The 12934-nt window shown below is 31.9% G+C and overlaps 1 protein-coding gene across 1 annotated transcript; it reads right to left on the bottom strand.

Annotated features, from left to right (window-relative positions):
* Window positions 1–3680: 3680 nt before the first annotated feature.
* LOC109172318 (U-box domain-containing protein 4-like) lies at window positions 3681–6496 on the bottom strand. The gene is made up of 2 exons (XM_019321501.1): window positions 4865–6496; window positions 3681–4161 (listed from the first exon to the last, which is right to left on the bottom strand). Exons 1-2 carry the CDS (start codon window positions 6164–6166, stop codon window positions 4099–4101), a joined length of 1365 nt encoding a protein of 454 aa, XP_019177046.1. The 5' UTR covers window positions 6167–6496; the 3' UTR covers window positions 3681–4098.
* Between the last annotated feature and the right edge of the window lie 6438 nt (window positions 6497–12934).

The raw sequence follows: 12934 nt of genomic DNA, 5'->3' as shown, positions 1-12934 counted from the left end.
ATGTTCACATAACTTTCGAAAGTTAACGTTTTCAAGAATAACGCTTAAAAAAAAAAAAAAAAACAAACAAACAACATTATAAATGCAATGATCTTAACAAATTTAACATCCCATACACCAAAATAGAATTACATATATCTATCATGCAAAGTCAGGACCTCCTCAAAAGTTTATGCTAATTTTATTGATAATTTATAATCTTATTTATTAAATTCATACTGAGTCCGTGAGTCGGTAAATTTATGAATAACAATTATATTTTTTGTCCTAGATTTATAAGTGATAATTCATTTTTAGTTCTTTTTTTTTTTCAAAGCATCCTCATTTGGTCCTAGTATTATGGTAGCATGACCATTTTTGGTTCTCCATAAACAAAACAGTTTGAATTCTGTAAAATACAATGACATTTAGGTCTTTAATTATGATATTTTTTCATATATATATGTATAGTGAGTAGTGACTCAATCCACTTTGTATAACAAAGATTGAAATGTCATTGTATTTAAAGAAATTTCAACGATTTTGTTGATGAGAGACTAAAAATGTTCATGACACAATAATACTAGGACCAAATGGATGCTCTAAATTAAAAAAAAAAATGACTAAAAGTGGATTGTCACCTATAAATCTAAACAAAAAATGGAATTAACTCTTAATAATAATGTAAGAAGAAGAAGAAATGACCATTTTAATTTCTCAGTCATGATTATTGTGTATACTTAGTTCATCAATTATTTGTTATGAAAAATTACTTATCAAAGTGGCAAATTTAGTCATTTAGGGATAAATCATCAACTTTATTAATTGGTATATTGGTAGTAGGTTTAGTTCTTAGGAATAAAATTTGCCACTATGGTAATAATTAATAGATTAAATCTACATTTCAAATGATTGAAGGACTAAATATATACATCGGTTGCAACTAAATAACTAAAAATGCCTTCTTTTTTTTTTTTTTTTCATAAAGAATTATGACACAAGAAGTTTGAATTTTGTGTTGCTGCTGCGGCTACTTTTATTATTAAGAACATTTGCATTTTTTATCCTCCAGAGGTAAAGACTTAATTCCTAAAGGACTAAATTGGCTACTTTATTAAGTGACATATATATTGATAGCATTAATAGTTTTTGAGGAACCAAAATCAACACTTCGCGTATAACTTAAAAGTTAAAAAAAAAAAAAATGATTACACATATAATTCAGGGACTATGTCTATAACATAAGTATAATTGAATGACAAAAAAAAAAAGTAATTTTCACTTCTTATTGTTGTAGTAGTAGAATATATTTATAATATATATAATACATAATTAAAATAGGTAAGAATAAACTAAAAATATTACTTTACCAAAAAAAAAAAAAAAAATTTAGAAAATTCGAATTAACCTGCGCCCTTTAATTTGGAATAGTTACATTCACATGAATACTATTTTCATAAATAAAATAATTTATCAAACAACATAATATACCTATTTCTGATAATATTATTCTATTTCCTACTCATTTTGTGAATCAAACATGATATTTATACAAGGAAAAATGACACTTTTTCTCCTGAGTTATATGCTTATAGCACTTTTTCTTCCTGAGTTATTCATGCATCCACATTTGTCCCCTCCATTATTATAAAAGTGACGATTTTCCCCCTGATATATTAAATGGACATTTCTATGGTTAAAATAAATTTATTTATTTATCTTCTTCAACAAATTGTTGCTTATACGTAGGGATGACCACGGTTCGGTTCAACCTGAACTGGTCACTATAGCAATTAAATCAAATTTTTTTAGGTTATGATTCAGAACCAGAACCCAATATTTGGGTTTTCGTTTATTAAAATCGTGAACTGAAAAAAAAATGGATCCTGAACCGTGAACCGGAGGTTCAAATCGGAACAACTACTAGCATTAGCTTAAAATTAGAATTATAATATTACAAATAACGTATGTTCTTTTTCGCATTTATTTTGATTCTCACATATAAGAATATATAACCGCGATTTGGTTTTGATTTTGAACTGTCAGTTCACGGTTCCAGATCCAATTTGAATTGCTGGTTCAAACTTTCTTTTGAAATTTTATTGTTTTCTTATTTTTAAATTATTCTAAATTCAACAATTAATGTATTTTATTTTGTCAATTCAGAACATGAACGAGCAGTTTCGGTTCGCGATTTTAATAAACTCTAAATATCTGGTTCCGATTCTAAATTGTCATCATAACGTTTCTATTTGATTGTTATAGTGTCTGTTCGATTTGAACACGAAATTATGATTATAATTTGTTGGAGAAGAAAAATAAATGAAATATTTATTTTAAGGGTAAATAAGTCCATTTAACATATCAGGGGAAGAAACTGCCACTTAAATAATTTAAAAGGAAAAAGTGCAAGTATATAACACAGAGGGAAATATTGTCATTTTCCCTTTATACAATTATAATAAACAAAATTAAAAATATTTTTTAAAAAAAAGTACAAATAGCATATTCCATTCCAAGATAAGTAAAGATGAAGGCTACCTCGGAAAGGACATATCCAAATAACATAAAACATTATATTGCCAGCTAATCCATTAATAAAGTAATAATAGCAACAATCGTTTCACACGAATTTTTCCAAACGGTCTAATGATTCGTACAGTGGAAAGCCATGCAACTATGCAAGTAATCAAGTTCTTTGGTACGGTATATATAATAATAATTATGTGTCTGCTGCAGAACAGCTTGGAAAGCCCTTACTATACCAACGAATTCAAGAATTAATATTTTCACACGATTTTAGATCACTAGTTCAATATATTTAGTGTAATATTGTCACCGTGAATCACCGAGAGTTCGAATCTCGTGAGAACGAGCTAGCTTTCACTCTCAATTGCTTCCGAATTCAGGTGGCGTGCAATGCCATGTTTAGAGTTGGCAAAATTCAACCTTTTTTTTTTTTACCAAGAGTCATCAAAGTAAAATTAGGCCAACATAACTTTAATTTATTCAATTCCCTGCAAGAAGTCTAGTATTTAAATAAGATCATGTAACTGTTTCAATTATGATTGAGTATAGATAAGATTATGGGGATGTTTGGTAAATACTTGTTAGCTGATAGAGTTTGACTAGTTGATAGTATTAGCTGATTGTAAAAAGATGTTTGATAAATTAGTTATTAGGTGATAACTGATTACATGTAAAATGATTTTCTCAAAAAATTAATTTAAAAAACTACTTTGAGCATTCTCTAGTAGTTTAAACTTTAAACATGCCATTGGCAGTATCCTTGATAGGCCAATCTAAGTTTGATTCAATTGATAGTTAGAATTCAAATAAGATTGTGTGACCCTTTTTCACTTGCCATCCATTTGCTTCACAGAATGACAATTAGAGAATAATAATAGAATTACAAAATGAATTAAATAGAATTACCATCAAGGGTCAAATCTTGGAAGGTCAAAGAATTGGCTGGCATGCTCAAATGAAGATCATCAAATTTGACCACAACTCCCTAGCTGAATAAAATATATCTAACATAATCACTGCATATCAAGCTATGTCAGCCCAAAAATAGCTAGACAGAACAGGTGAGTTTTGCCCGCACTGGTTCAGTAGGCAGTATTTGGAAGAAGAAGAACAAGTGAGTTTTGCAGAATAGAATTTAAGGAAATATGTATACTACTTCTTTACTTATATAAAATATATCAACATATTCCATACATTATTCATAACTCAAACACAAGAATAACCCACCAAGCTAGTTTCTTTACACGCTAAAATCAGACATATATAACTAGCAATCCCGAATGTTGCCCTCCCACATATATATATCCAAATGCTCTCACCGAAACCCAAAAACAAATCCAGGAAAAACAAGCTCTAGTCCGATATATCGGTTAAAAGGGAGAAACGAAACCCCCTCTAAAAACCTAATCCAATAATAATACACCTATAAAGTCAGCTTTCTTTCATCACTACATCCTATCTATTCTCTTTATTTCCACACCTCTGTACTGTCATCCAATTTTCTCAACCACTCTATACAAACTCAACAAACACATCCTATGTACAACAAACCACTTTAAAATACATTAGACGACCATCTAAACTACCTCTTTAAGGAGTCGATGTAGAAGATTCCTGCCTTGGCTCTCTCAAGCGTTGGAGAAGTGTTTCAGCCTGCCAAAAAGTAACATAAAAGTTAAAACACATTATGGTTAAGAACTCAAATGTTTCAATCATAACACCACCGTGGCATGGTCGAAAATCTATAGCTTTAGTTCATACAAAAAAGCACCAGGCATTGAGAGTGTTTATTATATAATACACAGGTTGCATAGATCAACTCCCATATTGTCCAAATCGAGGAAAAAAAAAAAGTTCCCACTAATATATGTCAAACAAATAGGACAGCTCTTCTTTCAAAATCTTCTAAATCCTTTTCTTTTCAATCTAGACATCAATACAAATAAAGTTCATACTTTGCCATCCACACAAACACAAATCCAAAGATCTACCCTTTTTTTTTCAATCTGATAGTGCAAACCTAATTATATGCTAATAGCATTTTAAGAATTGAGGAATGGATTGAGCCAAAATCCTTAAAATGAATTGTTTATGGTAAATCATGTCTGTAGCTAATCAAGATTTCATCCAAGAAGGGGTAACCCTAGCCAACATGGCTAAGCATACAAACTTGTAACCACAAGGTCACAAATTCGAATCCCAGCCCTCTTGGTTTAAGGGCAACCTAAGCTGGTTTACCGACTAAGATTATAAGGCGGGTTAACCCAACACACCCTCGACTAGTGGCTGCGGGTTTCCTCCTCACCCAAAAAGAAGATTTCATCCAAGAACATCAATGGCAGCAAACTAAGCTCACCTTGTGCTTAGCTTTAGCAGTTCCAGTCTGAGACAAGGCAACAAGGGGAGGAATCCCACCTTCCCTGACAAGCATTGCCCTGTTCCTAACACTATCCGAACACAACTGGGAAAGCGTCAAGACTGCAAATTCCTTTCCCTTATCAGAGCCATCCTCAATGGCCTCCACTAGGGCTTCAATTCCTCCCCCTTCCACAATAGCATCTTGGCCACTTTGGATCCCAGCCAAGCTGCTAAGCACCACCATAGCCTTCTCTGCCAGCCCAGTCCCCTGCTCTCCCACCAGCCCCACAAGCGGCTTCACAGCGCCGGCGGTTACCGCCCTCCCCTTATTCAGTTTCACCGAACAGAGCTTATACAGCGTGGTTAAAGCGTCTTTCTTTCCCCGATTCGACCCGCTTACGAGCAGAGCCACCAATGGCGGAATAGCCCCGCAGGCGCCGATTGAGAGCTTATTCTCGTCTAACAAAGCTAAGCTCAGGAGAGCACACGCGGCGTTTTGTTTCGACGTCTCCGTGCCGGTTTTTAGCACGTAAATCAGGGATTTAATCGCGCCGGCGTTGGTGATAATGGCCTTGTTAGGCTCGTGAAGAGAGAGGTTTAAGAGCGCCGTGACGGCGTGCTCTTGAGTCAAGGGATCGGAGCAGCGGAGCAGCGGCACGAGCTTCTGTATCGCACCGGACTCTCCGATCAAAGCCCGATTGTCGGCTCGGTTCTTCGCTAAAAGCCTCAACTTCGCCGCCGCCGATCGCTTCACGGCCACCGAGGACGAGCATAACGCGTCGACGCAGAGCTTCACCGTCGGCTGGAGATCCTCCGGCGTTATGCTCTCGATAATCTCCGTCGAGAACGTCTCTCTCTCCAGAAACCCGTCGCAAGGCTCCGGCTCCGTGTTCGGGTCCCGGTTCTCGACCGGATCGGAAGCCGGAAGTGTCGCTAACCGTTGTAACTCCCCGGAAATGTCGCTGCTGCACGCGGAAAAATCGCTTAAAGCTTGCGATATCTCGAGGTAATTATCTTCTGAACCGGAGCTTTCATTGAATGCCGGCTTACTAGCGAGCTCGCCGAGACGGACATCGACAACCGAATCGCTCAGATTCTCGGATAAATCGCCGGAGTTCTCAGAACCATCCCCGCCGGCTTGATAAAGATTAGACCGGAAAGTGCGCATGGAGCGGCCCATAGACCAGTGGATTTTGATGGACGACGGCGGCGGCGGAGTGTAGTAGTAACAAGGCCGCGTTTGGCTGAACCTGTTGGAGCTAGAATTCGAGAGAGACCGAGAATCTTCCAGAGAAACCATGATAACAACAACTCACCCAAAGGCTTCAACTTTTTTGTTTGATTTCCAGCTCAAACAAACACTCCAAGATTAAAATTATACAAAATGGGGAAGCGAAATTCTTGATCTTGAATGCAAAAATGGGTGGTTTTGGGCACTCAGCGTCGATGAAAGTGGGGTTTGCATGACCATAGCCAGGATTTGTGGGCTTTAAGGGAATTTCATGGTGAGGTTTTATGAGGAGTTGAGAAGAAGAAGATCAGAGAGAGGACAAAATTGGCTGGGTTTGTGGTGTGGAAGTCGAAGAAGAAGGCGTGTTAACTGCGCGGATTTTATTATCTGTTTAGTAGCTCTAAACATAATAATGTCACTCGCCTATTGTCAGCTGTTATACCGTGGACCATGCTCCACACATATCGCTGCTGTGTGGATCATTATCGTCGAATGAAACTATAATACTATTAAAACGCCATTTAGTGATTCTCTTATATTTATATGGGAGGTCATAAGATTGAGTCTCAGTGAAGGTGGTATTAATTTTTTGTGCTTTAACAAGTTGAAAAAGTATGTTCAAAGTATGTTCACATGTATAAACAGATACTACAATGTAATAGAGTCAGTAGTACGCAAAAAAAATACAATTAAAATGATATTTTAGTGTTACTATAATATGAAACTATAATGTAACTAGTGTGAATGGAAAATGAAACTAAAATCTAAAGTCATACAATAACATATATTGTTAGATTGGAGTGCAATTAAAATAATATTTTAATGTTACTATAATTAAACTTAAACTAGTGTGTGAAAAAAAGGAAACAAAAAAAAAAAATAAAGTTCAAGTAATAATGTGTATTATCAAATGAAACTATAATAAAATTAAAATAATACTTTAGTATTACTATAATGAAATAAAATTAGTGTGGAGGGAAAATGAAACTAAAAAACATAGCAATATTGTCAAATAAAAATGAAGCGTAATTAAAATGATCTATGGTACAACTGCTCCATTCCCAAAGCCAAAGATCGAACCCTTGACCTTTGGTTAAGGATGAATAAATCCTTTCCACTCAACCACCCCTCCAAGTTTCAATTTTAACCAATTTAATTATCAAATTGGTTAAAATTTTGTCAATTAAACCTTTCAGTGACTAAAATGATAATTTTCATATTTTTAAAATTTTGTTAATTTAGTCCATGAAAGGGTTTTAAACAATTCAAGGATCAAATTGGTTAAAATTGAAAACTACAAACTACGTTGACAGTTGGAAAATATTTGAGGGACCAAAATGTTGATTTCTCCTAAAAATTTAAAAGTAAAAACAATCGAGTTAATTTTCAATCAATTCTTTTACACTTTTAGTTTTAGTTATTAATTAATAATTAGAAAAAAAAAAGTAAAATAATTTATCAAACTTTCCTACTTTGTATAATAGGATCATTGAATAAAAAATTTATACAATTAAACCATCCCACTTATAATTCTAACTAAAAACTAAAAAGTGACCGTTTTAAAGAAATAGCAATCCATTGAATTACAATTTCTCAACTTGTAAAAATTAGAATCAAATTAAATGATGTGCTCCTCTCTTCTAAAAAAAAAAAGCTAATGATTGCCTGTACACATATATATTTATAATTTGAGATGTTTTACAATTAGTTGATACATGATTGTATTAATTATTTTGATCACAGATAGTATTAACTAGTTATAAAAATTAGATGTTTACTTTGAATTGAATGAATTATAAGTATATAATATCATGTTATTTAACTTTTAAATTAATTTTATAATTTATTATTGTTGTTGTTGTTATTATTAATTATTAACTATAACTTTTTATTTTTTTTATTAATAATGTTATAATTATTAACAAATACTCCATAGTGAATAATAATTAAATATTAAAATATAAATTCAAATAAAAATTAAATATTAAAATATAAATTCAAATAAAAATAAAGTAAACATAAGTTATTAATAATTTAATAATTCAGCATAAAGGTCAACACAATTATATATTAAAAAATATCCTAACACAAGAGTTAATTAAGATGTCAGACTCTTAGGAGAGTTCTAATGATATTAAAAATGTAAAATTGCATAAATATAACTGCTACAATAACCAATAATGATTAGGAGTAAATTAGAGTTTTAAATGCAAATGCAATAAGCTCATATCACTAAGATACTCAAAATAATTTTTCATTTTCAATCCAAACCATGTTTACCAAACACTCATTTTAGTTGTTTCACTTGATCATAAAAAAGAAAAAAAAAAAAAAAGACTTCAAGAATTATATTTTAGTATTTTTTTTAAATTAAAGTATAAAAAGGTAATAATCATTCAAAAGAAAAAATTACTATACACACGTGGAGTATATTATAATAATAATAATAATAATAATAATAATAATAATAATAATAATAATAATAATAATAATTATTATTATTATTATTATTATTATTATTATTATTATTATTATTATTATTATTATTATTATTATTTTTCCGAAAGGCCGAACCCCAACCCTAAGGGCGCCCCACACCCCGACCCGACAGAGCATTTGGGAGGATGTAAATCATGGTAACTCAACTGAACATGAACCACAGAGGCTCTCCGACACTGCCGCCGGTGAGACTCAATCCCTGGTCATTCCTCCAAAGTTTCACCTGTGATCAGTTGAGCTGCACATGTGGGTTTATTATTATTATTATTATTATTATTATTATTATTATTATGAATGATGTAGATAATTTGTATTGTATTTGGATATTGGATGTATTGACATTTTGTAAATGTGTATTTACTTATTTGTATGAAATTTATTTTAATATTATATTTGACATTTCTGTTGTTATTGAGATTGACGAAGATTTAAGTATTTTAACATTAAAATTTTAACCAGGACTATGTGGTCTAATGGTACCCGGGTTGGACTTTCATTTGGAAGATTATGAGTTCAAGTTTCAGTGGAGGCGTTATTGGTTCATTGTGTTTCAGTAGGTTGAGAAAGTATATGAACAGATACTACAATGTAATAGAGCCAGTAACTTTCAAAAAAAAAAACATTAAAATTTTAATATTTTAAAATTTTAAATTAAATATTATGAATTGTACTAGTCCGACTATTACTTCAATTTATTATTTTTTTTTTTTGACTAAATCATAATTGGTAATAGGGATGGAGAAAGATTTCTTATCCTTGACGGGGATGGTGGTAGGGATGGGGATCGAGGTGTGGTTTCAGGGACATATACTTCTCTTGCCAACAACAATTTATATCGTGGACTAAGATTTACATAGCATTATGGATCTTAGATGAAAACGACGTTGTTTTGATATTTAAGCTTTAAATATATAAGTAATATGGAATCTATATATATTAGGCAGCTTGGAATTTTAGGGTTTTGAGTAGTTAGTCATAATGAAACTTATTTCCTTATTAGAATTTAGAAGTCTTCTAGCATGTATTCGCAAATTATGATGTGGAAACATGTTTACCATGTGCATGGTGAACACAGGGGAATATTCATAATTTCTATGCTGTAGATTCATAATTTTGTTTTTTTATTTGTTGTTAACGGCGTTTCTCTCTTCGCAAATCGCATTATTTCGTCTTCGTAGTATAGATATTATATATGAATCTACAGTACAGAAATTATGAATCTACAGTATAGAAATTATGAATCTACAGTATAGAAATTATGAATATATCCCGTGTTCACCATGCGCATGGTCAACACGGTTCCACAGCATAACTATTGGCATGTATTTATAGGGTTGTGTATTTCCTTTTCTAACATAAATTTATAGACCTTCTATTCACTTTCGTACAATATATATTTTCTCATTCATTGATTCTTCATCATTATATTGCTTTCGCCTAACTGGCGGGTGATTGTTATTTTCCATCCACCAAGCATTTGGATCTTTCAAATTCAACAAACAAATTCTATGGTTTCTCGTTTCTCATGTTTCAACACAAATTTTAATTTATTCTAGGTACAAAATCAATACTCTTGAGGTACAGAATTTCATAACACGAGACAGAAAAACTCACAACACAAGAAACATACACATGTTATATATTTACTTATTCTCAAATTTGATTTATGTAAATAATATATGTCCTATAGGCACATAACTTCATAATATAAGACATAAATTTGTAAACTAAGACACACAATATGTTGTGTGTTACACAACTACTAATCTATTTCAGGAACAGAATCCGGCCATACGCTTATGGTACAAAATTGTATAAAATGAGACACCGAAACGCATTATACAAGACACATACACATGTTTTATATTTACTTTAGTTAATGTACAAAATCAATATTCTTAAGGTATAGAACTGTATAACATAAAACACAAAAACACATAACACAAGACACAAAAATGCATGTTATATTTACTCTATTTCAGGTACAAAATTCATACGCTTAAGGTGCAGAATTGCATAACATGAGACACGGAAACCAATAATACAAGACACATACACATGTTTTACAGTAATAAAAAAAATTGTAACATGAATTGAACAACAAATGATCGCCGTCAAAATTAAAATTCAAAACTACGTCGTTTAGGACCAAGGCCCATAATGCACTGTGGATCCTGGTCCACGGTATAACGATTACTCCTCGGCCTCTGTTGCCATCCCTAATTTCTCTCATAAAGTTTGGATGAACCCATTATGCATAAGAATTTAGTCTATAGATAATTTTTATGGCATTGGAATCTACTTTATGCATTATTTACATTGGTAATGTATGTAATTCAATTTCTTATGTTTAAAAAATCTAACCAATCTTTATGAATCTTTACATCATTTCAACCTATATCTAACGCTGAAGTCAAGCTAGATATTCTTGAATTAGGAGGTAACAACAATAATAAGGTATGTTTAGAAAATATTCTCATCTATTCACGATGGATGGACATTGAGCACGCTATTTGTAACGTCACACTAATAGCAATTACCCCAACTAGTGCCTAAGCTGGCATTAAGCTATCTGAACGATGTGAGAGATCCAATTGAATCACTGTGACATTCATTAATTAAGTCCTAAATATATGATGGGTATGGTTCAATTGGCCAACACGAAAAGCCATTGCTTGCGAGTTTATCAAGTCAGAAAAGAAAAAGAAAATTAAAATAAAATAAACCTTGGCTAAGCTAGCACCTTAATTAATTATGAAGTTATCATCTCTTCGTCTAACTATCGTTATAGGTTTGTGTCAGCACATCATGCAAACTGTATGACATTGTACCTTAATTACTTAAGAAATTAGCGGTAGAAATGTCATATTCTTTCATAGTGTAACATTTAATTTTCCAGTATGTTTATAGTTAAAATTTAATCTTTAATGGTTATATTTCTACACTAATTTGGTTTGAAACATGATACTTATGTTGGCTTTGATTTTATATATAGGTGCACCAATGGAAAAGTGAAGTAAAAGAGTGAAATGAAGTTGTAAATTTTCCGTCCAACTACTTTTGATAAATTTTTCAATCATATATTCATATGTAACTATAAAAATGTCGGAATATAATGAAGTGATTTCAAGAACATTTAAAACCAAACTTGAAGATATATAACTTTCAAGAAGACCACATAGTCTAATTCTAGCATTAAAGTGGTTGAAGCAAGCATTAAAATTGGCGGAGTTACACTACTCCTATATTAAATGATGTGCACAAAATTTATTTGGGAAAAATTAACAACAATCTCATGGTCAAATATTCTCCATATCTCCATATCTCCATTTAGAATAAAGATTTCAAGATCATGGAACCTAGCTTTCATATGCATTAGAGGCAATATTCTTAAAAGAATCTCAATATTTGGACCATATCTTATAAATCTCTTAAAATTTTTGCATTTTAGAACCTATAATAAGGGCATTCTCAAGACTTGAAGGGTGATCTTTCTACACCTCTCGACTCACGAAATTTTCTTTCCTTTTCCATTAAAATTTCTTGTTCTCTTCCATCTTGAAGGCGGCCATAATATAACTAGAAGCAAGGGGGGAATGGGTTCTTTTAAGGTATCATCTACTTGAAACTCGGGTTTGTATTTTGATTTTCATCATTCTAGTTATTTATATGCATGTATTTGTTTTGATTAAAATCCAATATAGATTCTTATTTCAATTTTTTTTGAACAGTATTATTGACTTTATTACAATGTAGTATCTGTTCTATATTGAGTCAATTCTCCACCACCGGAGTTCGATCATGTGACCTTCCCTCAAGGGGAGCCACAAAAGTGCTTGGCATTTATTGTTATTTCATTAGTTCAGTTCAAATTATTATTTGGTTTGCTTAGCATATTAGTTGTGGTTACCTACAAAAAAGGAAAAAAAAAAAAAAATTGTGCTTAATTTACCCCGTTTATAATGTTTGCTTATGCTTGGAAAACACTTGCAAGATTATTAGGAATCTCTATTTGTCATTTTTAAAAGTATTAAAATTGGTTTTCAAAAAAAAAAGGGAAAATGACACTTTTTCCCCCTAAGTTATATACTTATAGCACTTTTTCCCTCTAAATTATTTATGTAAGCACATTAGCCCCCTCAATTATTTTAAAAGTGGTGATTTTTCCCCCTAATATATTAAATTGACATTTCTACCCTTAAAGTAAACATTTTATTTATTTTACTTCTCCAACATATATATATATATATATGTGTGTGTGTGTGTGTGTGTGTGTGTGTGTGTGTGAACCTCTTAGGCACCGACAAATAAGTTTCAATTATTTTAAATGGACATAAT

Source organism: Ipomoea nil, unplaced genomic scaffold (genome assembly GCF_001879475.1).
Source record: "Ipomoea nil cultivar Tokyo-kokei standard unplaced genomic scaffold, Asagao_1.1 scaffold0415, whole genome shotgun sequence".
NCBI classification, from domain to species: domain Eukaryota; kingdom Viridiplantae; phylum Streptophyta; class Magnoliopsida; order Solanales; family Convolvulaceae; genus Ipomoea; species Ipomoea nil.
The sequence above is the reverse complement of the archived record's forward strand: the minus strand, read 5'-3'. Positions and strand labels throughout refer to the sequence as shown.